This window comes from Acomys minous (genome assembly GCF_964271855.1).
Source record: "Acomys minous genome assembly, chromosome: 2".
NCBI lineage: Eukaryota > Metazoa > Chordata > Mammalia > Rodentia > Muridae > Acomys > Acomys minous.
Window position 1 is genome coordinate 85,938,804 of NC_140484.1, and position 18,913 is coordinate 85,957,716.

At 52.3% G+C, this 18,913-nt stretch overlaps 1 protein-coding gene across 1 annotated transcript; it reads right to left on the reverse strand.

The window, feature by feature from the left end:
• Positions 1-1,937: 1,937 nt before the first annotated feature.
• Positions 1,938-17,685, reverse strand: FUT2 (fucosyltransferase 2 (H blood group)). Its single transcript, XM_084765267.1, has 3 exons — positions 17,540-17,685; positions 8,149-8,293; positions 1,938-3,396 (listed from the first exon to the last, which is right to left on the reverse strand). The coding sequence occupies exon 3, from the start codon at positions 3,388-3,390 to the stop codon at positions 2,347-2,349; it is 1,044 nt and encodes a 347-aa protein (XP_084621393.1). The 5' UTR covers positions 3,391-3,396; positions 8,149-8,293; positions 17,540-17,685; the 3' UTR covers positions 1,938-2,346.
• Positions 17,686-18,913: the final 1,228 nt, after the last annotated feature.

Genomic DNA, 18,913 nt, shown 5'->3' on the forward strand with positions numbered 1-18,913 from the left:
GAGCCACATGGTGGCGCAGTCCTCTAATCTCAGCACTCTGGAGGCAGAGGTAGTAGCAACTTTGTAAGTTTAATAACAGCCAGGGCTCTGTTACATAGAGAAACCTTGTCTTGGGGGGAAAAATTAAAATTGGGCTGGGCATGACGAGCACACGCCTTTGATCCTGTCACTCTGGAGGCAGGGCTCAAGGCTAGCCTGGTCTACACTGTGAATTTTCGGACAGCCAGGGCTATGTAGAGATCCTGTCTCAAAAGACCAAAAAGAAAAAGACCATGAATTTGTGCTGGAGAGGCATATTTTTACTTATTTTGGCTTTTGCGATTTCGTTACTATTGTTGAGACAGGGTTTCTCTGCGTAGCCCAGGCTGGCTCCCAACTCAGAAATCTACCTGCCTCTGCCTCCTGAGTGCTGAGATTAGAAGTGTGTGCCATCACTGCCCAGCCCGGATTTTCCAATTTTTCTTTCTGTTTCTGACATGCGGTCTCATGCAGATCGGACTGGCCGGGACTCCTTATGTAGCAGAGGATGACTTTGAGCTCCCGATCTTTCTGCACTCACTTAATGCTGGGATCACAGGTGTGCACCAACGCACCCAGTTTGAGAATTTTCTTTTTTGAGCCAGTCTCGGGATACAGACCAGGCTGGCCTCCAAATCTCAGGTCCTCCTGCCTTAGCCTTCACAGTGCAAGGATGAAAGGCAGGGACCACCGCGGCTATGCCCCCCCCACAGTATCAGTACCGCTAATTTAGTAGGGGGTCTGGAGAGACGCCTTGGGTTTCATGGTTTCCCCCAATAACACCTCTTCAAGGGTTCCCACCCCCGAGATCACACTGGTGGTTACATTTGGTTATATTCTTTAATTGTGAGCTAAATATCACATGTGTGCTCACACGTGAAGTGTAACAAGACTGCAAGGCACACCGAAATATCTGGAGGAGTCCCCTAGGATTGGGGGTGTCTCAGTGGTCTCCAGGGAGCCAGGGCTGCAGGGGTAGACGCGGGCCTGATGCAGCTGAGTTCTGCCCACAGAGCGGACGGATGGATGAAGTAAAACAAAGAAGGCGCCACAGTGGACAGAGTCCACCGGACAAGCAACTTGGTGGGGGGGCTGTGGGCTCACTGTCACCCCCACTTCCCTTTTGACTTTTAACTTTGTGCAGTAAAAAAAACTACTCCTTGGCAGGGCGTGGTGGTGGCCCACGCCTTTAATCCCAGCACTGGGGAGGCAGAGGCAGGAGGATCGCTGTGAGTTCCAGGCCAGCCTGGTTTACAAAGAGAGTCCAGGACAGCCAGGGGTACACAGAGAAACCCTGTCTCAAAAAAATAAAAAATAAAAAATAAAAATAAAAAATAAAAAACAAAACAAAGAAAGACAGACTGCTCTTTTGGATCCCAGGCTAAACCCATCCCAGCACTCCCTTCTGCTTGACTCAAAATGAGCCATGTGGGCATGCAGTGACACGAGTCTTGGGGACAAAGGAACCAACTGACATGCTTATAGAGGTGTGGCTTTCGCTGGACTTGGTCCTCAGTGTGGTGGTGATGAGGCCTTTGCCAGGCAGAGCCAGGGAGAGCGGAGGGAGAAGCTGGCTCAGCCGTTAGGAGAGCCATTCCCAGACCTGTCTCCCCTGCCTGTGACTCCCGCTCCAGCGACCCAGCTAGCCACTTCTGGCCTCTGCAGGTACATGAACTCACATGCACACATCCACACATGTACCCAAACCGTAAAAACTCAAACCTTAACAGCCCACGAGAAGCTCCCAGGTCACTGAAGGCACCGCCTTCAGAGCGGCCAGCGGAAGGTTCTCAGCGGACTCCAGTCAGTTCGTGAAGGTTGGCTGCTAGAAAAAGGGCAAGCCCCGCCCCCTTCCTTACTCAGGCTTCCTATGTGACAGGCTGTCCCGCGGTGGGAATGTCGTCACCGTGAGGATACCCTAACTTCAGGCATTTCACTATAATGGCAAAAAGTGGACAAAAATGGCGTTGCCTCACCCTTCAAAAGGAACCTAAGGCAAAAAAATAAGGAGCCGTTTCTTGCTGCGTCTGGAGGTGGCTGTCTGCATGGGGCAGCCCTTCTGGCACCATGAGACAGCTGTGCTAAAAAGTGATTAATGGCATTTGCTAGTTGTTATCCGGAAGCAAGCTCACTGGTGATGCGGCTGAGCTGAGGATGGATGTTGGAACCGGTGGTACCTAACGTGAGAGTGTGTTTTCTGACCGTGTTAGTATCTCTCTTGCTTGCAGCCCAAGGCACGCTTCTTCCAGCGGGAAGGCTGAGCCCTTGAATGCGACAAGGGACTCCTTCTGCCTTGAGGTGGACAAGGGGACCAAGGACAGGCTGGTGTCAGTGCTTAAGGAGTGGGGACAGATCTGCGGGGATGCCCACCCACTCCGGGAGGAAGGCTGCCTCTGGCTTAAAGATTTTGAGGAAGGGAGAATCCGGGAGGGTGTAGTTGGCTAAGTAGACGGTATCCCCGCCTGCCAGGTACGCGGCCCAAATCCCGAAGGTTCCGATAGTCATGATGGTGTGGTTGCACTGGGTGAGGAGTGCGAAGTCCTTGGCTGGCGAGCCCTCGATGCCATTGCCCGCGAACACCACGTCCCCTCGGGAGGCGTTGATGTTCTCCCGGCACCAGGCCATGCCATTACTTGTTACTACAAAGACTGGAGACGAATAGCGCGCCCGGAACCTGTCCAGGGCCTTTTCCAGGTAGCCCCGGTCAGCCACCACGCCCTTCCACACCTTGGGCATGACATGTACATAGTCCCCCCGGCGCACATGGACGCCCACAAAGGTGCTCGGCTGGCTCCCGTTCACCCGCAGCCCACGCAGGAAGGCCTGGGCCTCCTCACGCACGTGGTCGTGCAGGGTGAACTCCTGCTGGATCTCTGTGCGCAGGTGGTGATAGAAGGTCCAGGAGCACGGGTACCCCGTGAGGCGCACATAGCGTCCTGGGATGTGGCGGTAACGCTCCTCCATCCAGTCGTTGAGGTGGTAGTTCTGCCACGGGATCTTTGCGGCAGTGTCGCTGTGCAGCACCGGCAGGCTGATCCTGAAGATGGGGGCCAGAGCGCTGTGCATGGCTGCGGGGATGAAGGCGGCCTTTCCGTTCATCCTGGCCAGGGCGAGGAGCGTGGCGTACTCACCCATCTGGTTCCCCAGGCGGCCAATGGAATTGATGGTGAACATGCCCTGTAGCAAGCCGCTCCTCTGCAACTCTGTGCTTGCTAGGTTTTGGGAGGGCATTGGCATCGACTGTATTTCAATCTCTGACAGGGGTCGGATCCTCACAATGCGCTGCTGGAGGTGGAAGATGGTGGAAGTCACGAAGATAAAGATGAGGAAGTGGGTCAGGGGAAAGGAGAAAGGTACCTGGGTGCAGGCCATGGCTGCCTGGAAAGAAAGCACCACAGGTTAGGTGGGGAGCGGGAGCTAGGTTTGTGCTTATAGGCATGTATGTATAAACACACCGCGCCCATCTGGCTAATCATCCAGATTGTGCCTCTAGCCCGCGTTTTGTTTTCTTTTGCTTGTGTTTTGAGACACAATTTCACTCTACAGTTTAGCCTCGACAGAAGCTGTGTGGTCCCGTCTTCCTGTTTTTCCACATTGGGATTACAGAGGGAGTCAGTATGCCCTGTTTAATGTCCTCTGTGGGGCAAATGAGAGAAGATGAAAAAACAAGCAAACCAACACAATCAGGGACATGATACAGGACAGGGGAAAGGGAAGGGGCCCCATGGTCCAGAGTCCAAAGCCTCTCGTAATCTTAGGGAAATACACACACACACACACACACACACACACACACGGTTTCTCTTTGTAACAGCCCTGGCTGTCCTGGACTCGATTTGTAGACCAGGCTGGCCTCGAACTCACAGCGATCCACCTGGCTGGGTGGATCCTGAGTGCTGGGATTAAAGGTGTGCGCCACCTCTGCCTGGTAATGTTTCTTTCATACGCAGACATTTTAGGCTAAGTAATAGCGCTGGAGGCCTGAATGGATACGGCCATGGGCGGGGCCTCTTTCCACATTGCCTGAGAATCTCCCAGAGCATCGTGTGCCTTGTCCCTCTCCTCCACTGGTAGATAGACATGTTATTTCCAGCTTGGCATAGTGGTACAGGTCCATCACCCCAGCTACTGGGGCAGCTGAAGCCAATCAGGACTGAGGGTGTGGCTCAGCAGGAAGAGAGCACTTATGAATTGGGCCCCTGTGGGACAAATCAAAGGCTGCAGTAGACAGTCTGCGCTGGGGTGAAACAAAACGGGACTTGGGATTGCAGGAAGATAAAGTGGGTGAAGGTGATTGCTGCCAAGCCTGACCACCCCTGCCTCGGATCCCCGGGACCCAAAGGGGAGGAAGGAAGCGAACACAAGCTGTCCTCTGACCTCCACACGCGGGCACACACCTCCCTCACAAATACAAATAAACACGTGTAATTTTTAAAAAGTAAATAGAAAGTCAGGCGTGGTGGTGCATGCCTTTAATCCCAGCACTTGGGAGGCAGAGGCAGGTGGATCTCTGTGAGTTCGAGGCCTGCCTGGTCTATAAAGAGAGTCCAGGACAGCCAGGGCTACACAGAGAAACCTTGTCTCAAAAAAAAAAAAAAAAAAAAAAAGGAAAGAAAAAAGTAAATAGAAAGTCAGGCATGGTGGTGCATGCCTTTAATCCGGGCAGTGGAGTGGCAGGGGTCAGCCTACAAAGTGAGTTCTAGAACAGCCAGGGCTACAAAGAGAAACTGTCTCAAAAAACAAACAAACAAACAAACAAACAAAAAACCAACGACAAAACAAAAGAAACGAGGTGGGGAGATGACCCAGTGCTTCATGGCACTTGCTGCCCTTTCAGGATTGGGGTTCAGTTTCCAGCACCCATTTTGGAAAGCTCCCAGCACTCTGTACCCCAGCTCAAGGAGGTCAGATGGTCTCTACTGGCCTTTGCAGGCACCGCTCAAACATGCGTGCGCGCGCACACACACAAATACATCTTAAGCAGAGCTTGGCACAACGCCTTTAGTTCCAGCACTCAGGAGACAGAGGCAGGTGGATCGCTGTGAGTTCAAGACAGACCAAGAAACTCTAAGTGGGACTTGATTGGACTCTGTGCCTCCACGTGAGGTTTCAGGGGCCTCCGTACACTGAAGACTGTGTCTAGACCAGGGGTTCTCAACCAACCTTCCTAACGCTGTGACCCTTTAATACAGCTCCTCATGTTGGGGTGACCCCCTAACCATAAATTTATTTTCATTTCTACTTCATAACTGCTATTTTGCTATTGTTTTGAACTGTAATGTAATTCTCTGTGTTTTTGATTGTCTTAGGGGATCCAAGTGAATGGGTCTCCCTTTACCCCTAAAGGGATTGAGACCCACAGAATGAGAACCACTGGTCTAAAGGACAGCGAGCTTTGTCATCCGCCACTAGGGTGTGACCAATGTGTAAGGTAGTATTTGTTACGCAAAGTAATTAAAGAAGAGCCAGGCCTGAGTGACAGGGACGAGAAGTTTGGGGTGCCCATGGCCTTCCGGTTCCCCAGGTTCTTCAGGAGTCTTAACCCCCTCACCTTGGAGAGCGTGTGGTCGGGAACACCGAGCATGGTCTACTACGAGCCTCCAAAGGAAGCCTTGCGCAGCTCCGGATAAGGAAGAGACACAGGTTTCTCGCCTCCTTGGCCCAAGGCCTGCAATCCTGACCACAGGCTCAGGTCCAATGACTCGGAGTCAAGAGGATGCTGGCATTAAATCAAGCAGCTTGTAAACTTGACCAAAGCCTGGAGGCAGCATTCCGCACAGGTGTGTGGTTACTAAGTCAACTCAGATCTGTTAGCACAGACCTGCAAGCAGAAATGCACGCCTGGGCAGGCAGGCAGCGCAAGACGCCTCAGCAGCGGCAAAGCGCCGCGGCACTTTTTCTATCGTCTCAGGACTCAGGAGGCTTAGGCGCTGGCATTGTTTGGAGTTAGGAGCTAGCCTGAGCTGTGTGAGCTTCTCCAAAATAGTTAGGGCGTGGGGAGGTAACTTGGTACCTGCGAGCAGCCATGAACACCTGCGTGGGATCCTCCGGCTCTCAAACAATAGTTTGGTAGCTCACGTGTCTGTGACCACAGTGCAACCCATCTCTGTACCCCAACAGCTGGTGCAGAGACAGGAAGATATTGGAAGGAGCTGCTGGCCAGTCTAGACTAACCAATGAGCTGTAGGTTCAGTAAAGTGGAGGAGAGTTCAAGAGCTGGTTTAGTGGTTCAGCGCTCTGGCTGTTCTTGAAGAGGACCCGGGTTCAATTTCCAGCCCTCACATCGGGTGGCTCACAAACACCTGTCACTCCAGTTCCAGGAAATCTGACACCCTCTGTCCTCCCTGGGCACCTGCACAAATGTGGCACACATAAAAATGTAAGGAGGCACAGACTCATGCACATAAGTAAAAATAAATAAGGTGGCTCAATGGGTAAAGTGCCCGCAGCGCAAGCCTGAGGGCCTCAGTGCCATCCCAGCACCAGGCAAAAGCCTGGCAATATGATTCTGAACTCTGGCACTGGGGCCCGGGTCAAACCAGGAGCAGAGCTCAGCAGGCAACCAATGTAACCTAATTTCTGAGCTCCGGGTTCAGTGGGAGATTCTTTCTTAAAACTAAGGTGGAAAATAGTACAAGAAGACACGGGGCATTGAAGAGAGTGATGCTCGCCTCTCGCCTCCACACGCACAGGCAAGTGCATGTATAGGCATGCAAAAGCACACGCACACACACACACACACATGCACACACGCACCCACACATCACAAACAAATTCAGGCCTGTTGCCTCAGTGCCTGCGTGTGAACTGCCTGAGTCTGGAGTGTGGGCACACTGGGCCAGTTCCAGGTGTCAATCCAAATGCTTAGTTGGGAGAAGTCTTTCCAGTGCCCTGGGGCTTTCCTCAAAGGCCTTGTTTGGTCAGTCCTGTCATCTTCCCAGGTCAGCTATACTTACTTCTTTCCTTATTTTTACTTTCATCAGGTGTGTGTGTTGGGGGGGGGGGTCTCGCTCTGTAGCCCAGACTGGCTGTAACACACTACGTAGCTGAGGCTGGCCTTAAACTCATAACAATGTTCCTGTTTCAGCCCCCACCCCCCAAAGTGCTAGGGTTACAGGTGTGAGCCACAGGAAACAAAGGCTACCATCCCAGCCTGGGTATCCTGAAAACACCAATCCCTACAGAGCTTGAAAGAAACCAGCCCAGAGCAAGGGTAATCCATAATCCTAGCGCCCGGAAAGCTGAGGCAGAAGAAGGATCACACAAGCTGCACACAGGCCTGGGTCACAGTGTGAGACTTTGTCTCAATAAAACACACACAGGCAAGAAAGAGACAGGTCACCGGAGAGCAAAAGGTAAGGACAGAGCAGGGGTGGAGGGGACAAGTGTTGATGGCTTTATCCTATCTGCTGTCTCTTCTTCCTTGCAGGTTTGCTCTTTCCCTTTTTCCTTCTTCCTCCTATGGTACTGAAGATAGAACTCGGGGCACCCAGCATGCTTAGCAAGCACTTTGCTACTAAGCCACGCCCTAGCCTCTCACTGGGGGATTCTAGGCAGGAGCCCTACTCCTGAATCACATGCCAGCCTTATTTGTTTTTTGTTTTTTTTACATTTGAGACAGGCTCATTAAATTGCTTGCGCCGACCTTGAATTCCTTCTACAGGCAGCCTAAGTTGCCTCAGCTCCCAAGTGCTGAGATGACACACTAGTGACGCCACGCTAGTCTGAATCGACACTTCCAGGCTTTTTGATTTTGCCTTTTGTCCGATCTAAAGGAAGGTCCACTCCCCCAAATTCTGGTGCCCCCTTTTCCCTCTACCAAAGAGTAGGGGCAAATGGCTACAGACAGTGTCTTTTAGCATCCCTAAGGCCATCTTGGAGTATCTGTAGTTTTTCTCATTCTCACCCAGGCCCTTAGCCGAAACTTCTCAGGCTCACGGGTTCCCCTTCCCCCAGCTTCCGACCCTGCAATCCCAGCCACGGCCCCCCTTGGTCCGTATGAGCAAGAAGGTAAGCACGCACAGTCGGTATAGCAGAAGTCACTGTTTTATTATGTTGCAGTTCATCACATAAGAGCCACACTCTAAGTTCCTAACTAGAGTCCTGACCTGTCTCCCCAAGGCTGCTCACCTGTGAGGTGTATGTTAGCTGGGAGCCCAGGTTCAGCCTCTCATGGCAGTCTCCGGTTCATGGATGTTGGTCCCGGGGGGTGGGGGGGAGACTCTCCAGCCACAGGGCAGATCAAGGCGGTGCCTCTCTGAAGTCTCCAGCAGTCCTGAAGATGTGAAGAGCGATGCATCGCTTTTAGTCTGTTAGCATTCTACTCCAGTCTGCCTGGCAACCTATGACATCACTACCTACTTGCTACTGGGCATGCTCCTGCCCAGGAGTATATTAGTCTCTTGCTCTATTACCTGTCTCTCTCTCTCTCTCTCTGGGTGCCCCCCCCATTTCTTCTCTCCCCATGGCCATATAATAAATCTCTCCATATCATATCTGCTGTGTGGTGCATATTTTATTTCATATCATTGGTATTTAAAAGTCTCTGTTAAAAATAAAAAAATAAGGGGGCTGGAGAGTTGGCTCAGTGGTTAAGAGCACTGTCTGCTCTTCCAAAGGTCCCGGGTTCAATTCCTAGCACCCACATGGCAGCTCACAACTTCAAGATCTGACACCCTCACACCAATGCACATAAATTAAATAAAGATATGTCTTTAAAAAAACTAAAAAATAAATTAAAAAATAAAAAAATAAATAAAAGTCTCTGTTTATGTACTTGTCAAGTGGGCGTCATGGAGTTTGCTACTTAGCAGTTGCGTGTCTCGTTATCTTGAGTAAGTGGTACCACTGGTGTTAGGTCGGACAGATGGCGACCTGCAGGCTCTTGGCATTGCAAGTACCTATTACAGAGTCATCCTGGCGGCCATACCTACCCTAAACCTCAGCTCCCTCTACTTCCTAAATGAGGCAGCCATGTTGGCCACATGTCGTCTTGTCTCTTGGCTCCGCTCCTGGACCTCTCTTCCTCGGTTTGACCTCTCGCCTCATCCTTGCCTCTCTCTTCCCTCCCTTGCTCTCTCCCTGCCCTCCTCTCTTGCATGGCCTGGTTCAGTCTGGACTCTTCCAGATGCTTCTGGCTGTTCTCGTCCTCAGGCCGATATAAGCCTTCTTCTCGCCCGTCCCTGGGAGCCTCACACCCTCATGTTTTCATTCCTGTGGTGCTGAGACCTGGGAGCGGCATGTGTGAGTCCCCGTCCAACGCGCTCGGCCTCTCCAAACCAGGCTGCTGACGTGACTCTCCTAAGGTACGTGCAGATCATTTGTGTCTTCTGGCTTCTGCCGCCCACCATATTTGACTGCAAATTCTAGAGGCTGATTCACCAACTCCTTCTTCCCTGTACCTGCTGTAACCATCCGCCTCTCTTTTCTACCCCCTAAGCATCTCCCGGGCTCCTACAGCCAGCTGTGACTCCCGGCTACGTGCATCTCGTGGGCCTCTCTCTCTGGCTCTTGGAACCTACTATGCACTCTGGGTGCTGTCTGGGCATCCCTTTGACCTGCTACACTGACGTGGGTATCTCTCTACTAAAGACGTTTACCGTGGGGCGTGGCAGTGCACGGCTTTAATCCCAGTACTGGGAGGCAGAGGCAGGCGGGTCTCTGTGAGTTTGAGGCTAGCCTAGTCTACAGAGCAAGTCTAGCACAGCCAAGGCTACACAGAGAGACCCTGTCTGGGGAGGGAACGTGGGGGAGACATTTACCATTTCCCTCTATTGAGAAACTCCCCCAAAGCCTTTCCCACAGTCCTCTTTCAACTGCCTTCCTGAGACTTCCACGCCTCCCTGCAGGAGCTACCTGCTATGTCCCAACTTCTTTAAGCCTTCCTGGACCTCCAACCCTTTCCTAGTCTCTCACTCAGACTTGTTTGAGGCTGCCTCCTGGAGCGTTCTCTTCTTCCCTTTAGAGCTGCGTGCTCTCTCTTCCTCTGTGGATCCTCCCTTGGGTGACAGTCTTATACTTACACTGTTCCCTCCCAGTTCCCTCCAGGTGGCCCTGCAGCTTCTTTGTGCCCTCCTGAGCCTATACTGGGACCCTTTTCCTCACCTCCCCCTGGTCTGTCTCTCCCTATGCCCTGCTGGGCCTCTAGAGTCCTTACATCCTCCTGAGCCATATATAGTCTATTCTCTTTCCTCCCCAGACTCAGAGATGTTAGTAAAGCCTCATCGTCTCTCTGTAAATGACCTCAGTAAAGCTCAGTGGCCAAAGAAGGCACACAATTCAACTTCTCTTACTAAGAACCTCCGGCACTGCACAAATGATCCCTGTACTGTCTGGTTTTGTGTGTCGTCTTGACACAACTAGAGTCTTCAGAGAGGAAGGAGCCTCAGCTGAGAAGAGGCCACCGTGAGACCCAGCTGTAAGGCGCTTTCTCAATTAGCGATCAAGTCAGCCTTGGGAAGCAGGCCAGCACGCAGCGCCCCTCGTGGCCTCTGCCTCAGCTCCTGCCTCCAGGTTCCTGCCCTGTGTGAGTTCCTGTCCTGACTTCCTTCGATGATGAACAGTGATGTGGCAGTGTGAGCCGAATAAACCCTGTCCTCCGTGACTTGCTTTTGGTCATGGTGTTTGGTTGGAGTCATAGAAACCCCAACCAGCACAGTCCTCAATGACTCATATCTAAACGTTCTCTGTAAGGTTTCATTTTTCCATGCTTTTTTTTTTTTTTTTGGTCTAGACAGGGTTTCTCTGTGTAGCCCTGGCTGTCCGGAGCCAGCCCAGGGTCATTCAAGGCTAAAAGAATCTACTGGCTGAGGCAAAATTCTGATGCCCCATTCCAAAGCTAAACTTCCTAATTTCAGCCTCTGCATAACCTCCTCCTTTCCACCTCTGCGGATGTTGTTTAGCAGGTTAGCTAACTTCCTCCTTTCACCCCCTGCAGATGTTGTTTAGCCAGTTGGCTCGGGACTTTCCAAGAGATAGTTAGCTAAGATAAGATAGGAATTGTTCTGAGATGAACCACAGGATGTTCCCCTGCTGGGATCACCTGGAGGCATTCTCAGACCCCTCCCCTACTGCTTGGCTCCTGCTTCCACCCCATATAAGCTTTTGCTTTCGATTCAATAAACAGACCTTGATAGGAGTTCTACTTGGTCTCGCCTCCTTCTTTCTCGTCCCATCTTTTCAGGTATGGCTCCCCTCGCGACCCCGTAATTACTGGTCCTGCTGGACGGGACACCTGGCTGTCCTGGACTCGCTTCGTAGGCCAGGCTGCCCTTGAAGTCACAGAGATCCGCCTGCCTCTGCCTCCCAAGTGCTGGGATTAAAGGCGTGCGCCACCACACTTGGTTTAAAAATTAAATCTTAACAGGCATAAAACTATAAAATCCTAATCTTAGATCCCATCACTCGGGAGGCAGAGGCAGGTGAGTTCAAGGCCAGCCTGTGTGACTGCCGCAGACCGACTACTTCTGCCCCCAAACAAAGCCATGGAGACCACGGGAGCCTTGGGTAGCCAGCTAGTAGCCAGTGAGTCTCTGTTATTTCAATGGCTGCAGAAACCATTTGGGCAAGTATTACTTCCTGCTATAATTTATCTTTCTCAGATCTCTCAGGATATTGACCAACTAACAGTACCTTGATGCTGACTGCAGCAAGGAAACCAGCTCCGGGCGCACAGTTGCAGCTGCACGGTCGGTGGCTCATTTAATTCAGAGCAACGGGGCCTCCCTGTCCTAGAGTGGCTGGGCCTCCCTGTCCTAGAGTGGCTGGGCCTCCCTGTCCTAGAGCGACGGGGCCTCCCTGTCCTAGAGCGACGGGGCCTCCCTGTCCTAGAGCGACGGGGCCTCCCTGTCCTAGAGCGACGGGGCCTCCCTGTCCTAGAGCGACGGGGCCTCCCTGTCCTAGAGCGACGGGGCCTCCCTGTCCTAGAGCGACGGGGCCTCCCTGTCCTAGAGCGACGGGGCCTCCCTGTCCTAGAGCGACGGGGCCTCCCTGTCCTAGAGCGACGGGGCCTCCCTGTCCTAGAGTGACTGGGCCTCCCTGTTCTAGAGCAACTGGGCCTCCCTGTCCTAGAGTGACTGGGCCTCCCTGTCCTAGAGCAATGGGGCCTCCCTGTCCTAGAGCAACGGGGCCTCCCTGTCCTAGAGTGACTGGGCCTCCCTGTCCTAGAGTGACTGAACTCCTGCTGAAACACATGAAACACGCTTCCTTCTGCCAACAGACTTTACACTCACTGACAGAGATAAACTCACAGAAAGGAGTTTCAGTACACTTTTTTTTGGACTATTCTTTTATTTAAAGGAACTTGCTTTGCAAAGACTGTTCTCATATAATCAGTCACTTGCATCTCATGGTAAATTACTGGATTAAAAAAAGGTTTAAAACTTAAGTAAGTTGTGAGGCTCTCAGGCCGGTTTTAAAGGTGTATAGGTGCAAGTTGTAAAGGGCTAAGAAAGCGATTCAAGGTATGTACAGAAATGAAAATGTCTCAGTGGTCTTTCCCTCAATGAGCTGTTGTTCTACTAAGACTTCAGAAATTCAAGCCGGGCGTGGTGGCGCACGCCTTTAGTCCCAGCACTCGGGAGGCAGAGGCAGGTGGATCGATGTGAGGTCAAGGCCAGCCTAGTCTACAAAGAGAGTTCCAAGACAGCCAAGGCTACACAGAGGAATCCTGTCTCAAACCCTCCACCACCACCACCACCACCAAAAGTTCATTTCTTGAGACAGGGTTTCTCAGGAAGCACTGCTGCGCTTATAGTCAGAAGCACAAAGCTGTGAGTCTCCTTTGGTCATCTTCCACAGAGAGAAGTGCTTCTTGACAGTGCTCCTCAGTTGTGCTAGAACACCTCCGTCCAGCCCATCTACCCAGAGGGAAGAGTGTTAGTGCTTTTAACTCAGAGTCATGTGGGGGCCCCCAAGCTTTTGTTATGACTCAAGACATGGATCTTCACTGCCAAGTACAAACTTTGGTAATGCTGATGTATTTGAAATTTTTATCTCTTTAACAATTATTGTAAGTTTCCCCTCCTGCCTAGCCCTGAATGTGGACTCCCCCTTTCCCTGGCCTTGGAGTGTCCCCACTCAACTGCCAGCACCACAGGTACACTGCCCAACATACAAAATTTCCCATAAACTCCTCAGCTTTGCCTACTTCCCCTTGTCTGTAAGTCTCAATCAACACGGGACTTCCCCAAACATGCCAAGCACAGATGCTTGTGATGGAATTTCCAATCAGACCCTGCATTGCGCAGACTGCGCTAGCCCAGGGTGGTCCCACAGAACCTGGGCAGCAAGCAGAACAGATACACACAGCCTGCACTCGCCTCCCCTGCCCCCCCCATCTCTCTGCCCTTTGAACATTCCAGCCTGCCTGGGCCCCAACAACAATTCCCCAGTTCCAGCAGAAAGTAGTTAGGGAAGAATTTAATAGCCCTATCTCATCCACAGAAGGCTGGAATGTTAAGTCTCAAAGAAATTCAGGACATAAGGATACCTGAAGTGTTTGTTTAACAAATCAAAGTGGGGGCCCGGGCGGTGGTGGCGCACGCCTTTAATCCCAGCACTCGGGAGGCAGAGGCAGGCGGATCGCTGTGAGTTCAAGGCCAGCCTGGTCTACAAAGTGAGTCCAGGACAGCCAGGACTACACAGAGAAACCCTGTTGTGGGAAAGATTAAGCTTTGTCACAGGTGGAAGCAGTCTTAGCGGGCTTTACCCTTGGGGCAAGCCATGAATACCTTGTGACAGACTGTTTGGAGCCTTCCTGGGCTTGGAATTCAGGAAGCCGACCTGGGAACCCCACCGTGGCTATTGTTTTCCTAATTGACCCTCAAAGGGAGAAGGAGACCGCCCTTTGCTTGTGACTGGGAAGGTGGGGCAAAGAAAAAACAACAGGTGAAGGCGAGCAGGGCGCGCGGAGAGAGGAAGGGACCGGACCAGCTCGCGGGACAGAGACACCTAAGGACCCGTCCTGCGGAACGGATTCCGGAAGGTTTACTATTCTGTCCCTTTAACCTTTTTTTCCTTCTTGTATATGATAGTTGGGTTGTATAATAAAGTTTAATTGTTAATAAACAGAGCCAACACCCTGTCTCGAAAAACCAAAACAAACAAACAAACAAACAAACAAATCAAAGTGGACCCTGGCTCTTGGCATTGCAAGTGCCCGCTACAGAGTCATCCTGGCTGGCACTCCACACCCCGACCTTAAACCTCTCCGGTCCCTGAGCTTTCTGCCCCTTCTCCCAGCTTCTCTGATTCCTATATGACCTAGCTACTTTGGCTGGGAGGGGGGCGGGGGAGACACAGAAAGACAGAAGGGAACCAAAATATCTGGACTATACAGTGAAGAGCCTCCGGGATAGGGGAAGCCCCCACCCCTGGGCTGGAAAGTTCAAGGTAGAGGGCAGGGCATGCCAGCCACACCCTGTAATAGGTAGGGACTGAGGGATGCTGGGAGAACCCGGAGGCTAGGTCTGCTTTGGTTAAAAAGGCAGGTCAGCTGCTTGTTGCATCTGTCCCGGGCCTGAAGCCCACAGTCCCTTTCCCCCTCTTCTTCCATCTCTCGCTCTCCATGCGGCCCCCTACTCCCCTCCCCCACACTTCCCTGCCACGGCCATGTTCAGTCTGGACCCTTGCAGACGCTTGTGGCTGTTTTATCCCTCGTATCCACCACAAACCTTCTCAACCATAGCTTGAAGTAGCTGGCCTCCGTCAGTCTACTCCTTTCCCCCAGGTGCCTCTGGTGAGATACCAGAAAAACTGACATTAAGAAATAGGCCTACAGGAGATAATCTGGCCAGCCGCAAAGAGCAACCCTGCTAGAGATAGCGCTGCCTAGTGACAGCCCCACCAGAGGCAGAGTTGATAAGAGACCCAGTTTTGTGGCCACACTCCTTCCTGCCCACCAGAGATAGGGTTAATAAGAAACCAGACACTTTCCTGGACAAGGTAGTGAACAAAGAAAGCTAAGCCATGGGTGGTCTTGGAGCCTTTTTCTGTAGCTTGTCACCTTTATAGACATTAGACCTCTTTATGTTACTCAAGCAACAGATGCTTGCCAGGTTGGAACTCCCCTGCTTTGGGGCGCTGGGAGGGGTAGGAACCAATACATTTACCCTCAGCCCAGAGATCAGGGCTCTTTCTGGATATCACTGTGTTGGTGACTGGTCAGAGCCTGGCTTGAGTTGATTAAAGGTCCTCATGTATATTGCATCATTATTGAGTCCTGGAGGCTTTTTTGGGGTCTCTCGATCTGGGTACAACATTGGCTGCTGCACTCTTTCACCTACAATAAACACCTTCTGCCTAACCATACCATGGAGCTGTCTCACTAAGTTGCCCAGGCTGAATTCATTCTGTTACTTAGCCTGGCCTTGAAAAAAAATTTCTTTTTTTCCCCCTCTTCCTTTTCAGCTTCTGCAGTATCTGGAATGCCAGGCCTGCCTCACCAGGCTCCCGTTGGCACTGATTCTATGGCGGGGAAGATACTGGAAAAACACACTTTGAAATTGAACCTGTTATCTTGGGCCTTTTTATCTGCCTGCTCTGAGTCCTCCCACTGCAAACAGGAATACCATTAGGCTTGTTTGGCTTGTGAGAAAAAGGAAAGTAGGATGTTTGGGATAGTGCTCTCAGGCTGCCTCTGGGGGGTCCCCATTACCCAGGAAGGGAAGTGATGGGGTGGAGAGCACAGGGAATAGAAACGCCCAGTGTCCGTGTGCTGTGAAATCTCACATCTAGCTTTGCGGGGAAAGATGTGAATTGTGGGGCTCAGAGTGGTGGCCCACGCCTATAATCACAGCACTCGGGAGGCAGAGACAGGCAGATATCTCTGAGTTCAAGGCCAGCCTGGTCTACAGAGTGAGCCCAGGACAGCCAGGGCTACACTGAGAAACCCTGTCTCAAAAAACAAACAAACAGAGCTGGAGAGATGGCTCAGTGGTTAAGAGCACTGGCAGCTCTTCCAGAGGTCCTGAGTTCAATTCCCAGCAACCACATGGTGGCTCACAACTGTCTGTAATTCCAGTTCCAGATGATCTGACACCCTCTCACAGACATACACGAAGGCAAACAGCAATGCAAATAAAATAAACTATAAAAAACAAACAAACAAACAAACGAGTTGTGGCCAGAGCTGTGTGGCCTTGACCTCTCTGCTCCAGGCAGCAGTCTGCAGCACGGTGGGAGCACACAGTGCTAACTAGTAACCCCCATAGCTGCTCAGGTACCATAGACTCATACTCATGAGTCCCGTGTAATCATCTCAGGGTGACGTCAAACCTGATTACAGGAAAGAAAGCTGAGACTCACTGTGCCCACGAACCCCCCGAAAGCTAGGAGAGGAACTCGGACGAGTTTGGGAAGATCAAGGACTGTGGAGGAACTGGGAGCCAGCTGAGGCTACAGGAGACCGAAGCGCAGCAGTCTGGCTCCATCGCGAGGCAGCAGCGGGCAGTGGGTGGGGCCTCGGCTCTCCCTCTGTTCAAGAAGACCACAACATACCCACCCAGCCTCAGTTTCCATGGCTGCTGCAACACTTCAGGAGGGCCACGGTGTTTAAAGAAGGGGGAAAAAAATGAAGTTGAGGTTTGTTCTTCCTTCTAGCTAAGTCCCCTGCGACGCGGCATACCTGAAGGAGGAACCCTTTCCTTCTCACCTAAGGACAAGGAGACGAACTCTCCTTCCTTCCCGCGCTCCCCTTTTCTACCCTCTCCCCTTTGGCTCGGCCTCCTCAGTTTACCTTTTCCATCCAGAGAGTATCCTGACCCCAGCAGCCCTTTCACTGCAACCCACCGACAGGAGCCAGCCTCACGCCTGGCCCCACCCCAATCGGTGCCATTCCTGTGATTGGCACTGCCTTTATCTGTTGTGTTCCTGTGCCGATGAACCTTGCCATTTCTGTCGCTAGGCCAGCTTATGAGAGGAACTGCCACACTGAATTTTTTTTTTTCTCTCTCCACACTGAAATCTTAACCCAGAGGGTGCTGTGATGGACTGAGCCGGATTCTAACCCTCCCCTCATGGCAGGGGGCAACTGCAGGTTTCTGAGGACCCCCTAGGCTGATTTGGAAGCCGCGGGTAAGGGAACAGGAAAATCCGGTTAGACCCAGCCCAACTCTGCCTTCCATCTCCTTTTGTTTTTTGCAGTCTGCAGCAAAGGGGAGAGAGCTGAGGACCCGACTGAGGAAAGGAGATTAGGGCTGAGAAGCCAGGCAGCGGGCAGGCAGGAAGGCAGACGGAGTGCAGGACGTCAGGGGGTGCTGGAGGAACACAGGGCTGGCGAACCAGGAGCTGCAGCACGCAGAGATTTGAATAACCCAGGTCCAGGAACTGAGAATCTACAGGTCTCAGGTGTGAAGGAACTAGCTGAGGACCTTCAGGCTGAGAAGCAGCCAGAGTCTGGGGTAGACAGGGTCTCCTCCCAGAAGGCCCCGGCAGGGTAGGGCTGGATGCATCCACTTTCTGGATCCCTAGGATTTGTTGAGGGCACAGGAGATGTGCCCCCAACCCCCTGACCTGTGCTCACCTCTTTTGCTGTGGTAGCAGAGAAATGACCTACTGATGGATGACAGGATGGCTCTGCAGGCAGGTGGTTGAGTGTTCCTTCCAGCCTGGCTCTTCATGCAGTGCCATGGAAGCTTCCTGAACCTAGCCACAGCCCTGGAGAGAAACCCCGCCCAGGGTGTGCCTGCTGACATCCTAGAACCAGTGTGGCTGGGCTGGAGAGAGGCAGGTCAGAGGTTGGCTTCTTCTCAGGTGCCTGCCAGGATGCCAGCCAGGAGAGGACAGGCTGAGTTGGCAGAGCCCAGCCGTTGCCTGCCTTCCCCGGCAGTGCCACAGACTCCCAAGGGCCATGGCTGCCAACCTCACTCTGTACAGATCCTTTCTGGCTGTGTGCGTGTGAGTGTTTGTGTGTGCTCGGGTGGAGATGGCTAACCGCCCCGTTAGCAGAAGGCGACTCTGAACGTAAAAAGACACAAGTATTCGCATGTGAGAGAAAGCAGCCGCAGGCACACATGTGGAGTTCTGAGGATGACTTTTGGAAGTCCTCACATTTTTCACTTGGTCAGGGTCTCCTCTGTTCCCTCCACACTGGGTATACTAAGCTAAGTGGCTTGAAGACTTTTGCATGGTTGGCCTCACTCAGCCTCCCTCCTCACAGTAGGAGGGCTGGTGTTACAGATGTGCTTGGCTGCATCCGGCTTTTTTTTCTTTCTTTTTTTACGAATGAGGCAACCTCTTAACCCAGCATCCCTTGTCCTAATGCTTCTTGCTGGCAGCTGCCACCTGCCCGGCGATCCTGTCCAGACCTCTCTGTCCCTGAGGTGTTAGTTTGCAGTCTCCATCTTGGTCTGTTTCCACCATTTTTAGCCCACAGGGCTTGGAGGACCCGGTGGGAAACACTCTTGGAGCCTCTGCTGAAGTGGCTGGACCTGACACTGTTTCTCTGCCATCCTCTGAAGATCTTGTGACATGGAGCAAAGAGCAGCACCACCCAGGAGGTATGGGTGCCGGGCTGTGGAAGCAGCTCATGTGTAGAGCCAGGTCTCATCACCAGAGGGCTCAAGCTCTTTATGTTTGGCCAGCTTGACTGTGTCCACCACTCAGCAATTGGTGGTACAGGAAGCCTTGCTGACAGTCCTGAGTGAGTTGTCACACTTCTTGTGGTTCACACCCATCACAAACATGGGGGCATCGGCAGAAGGGGCGGAGATGATGACCTTTTTCTCCCCACCCTTCAAGTGGGCCCCAGCCTTCTCCACGGTGGGGAAGACACCAGTTGACTCCACAACATACTCGGCACCAGCATCAGCCCATTGGATGTTGGCGGGATCTCGCTCCTGGAAGATGGTGACGGGCTTCCTGTTGATGACAAGCTCCCTGTTCTCAGCCTTGACCG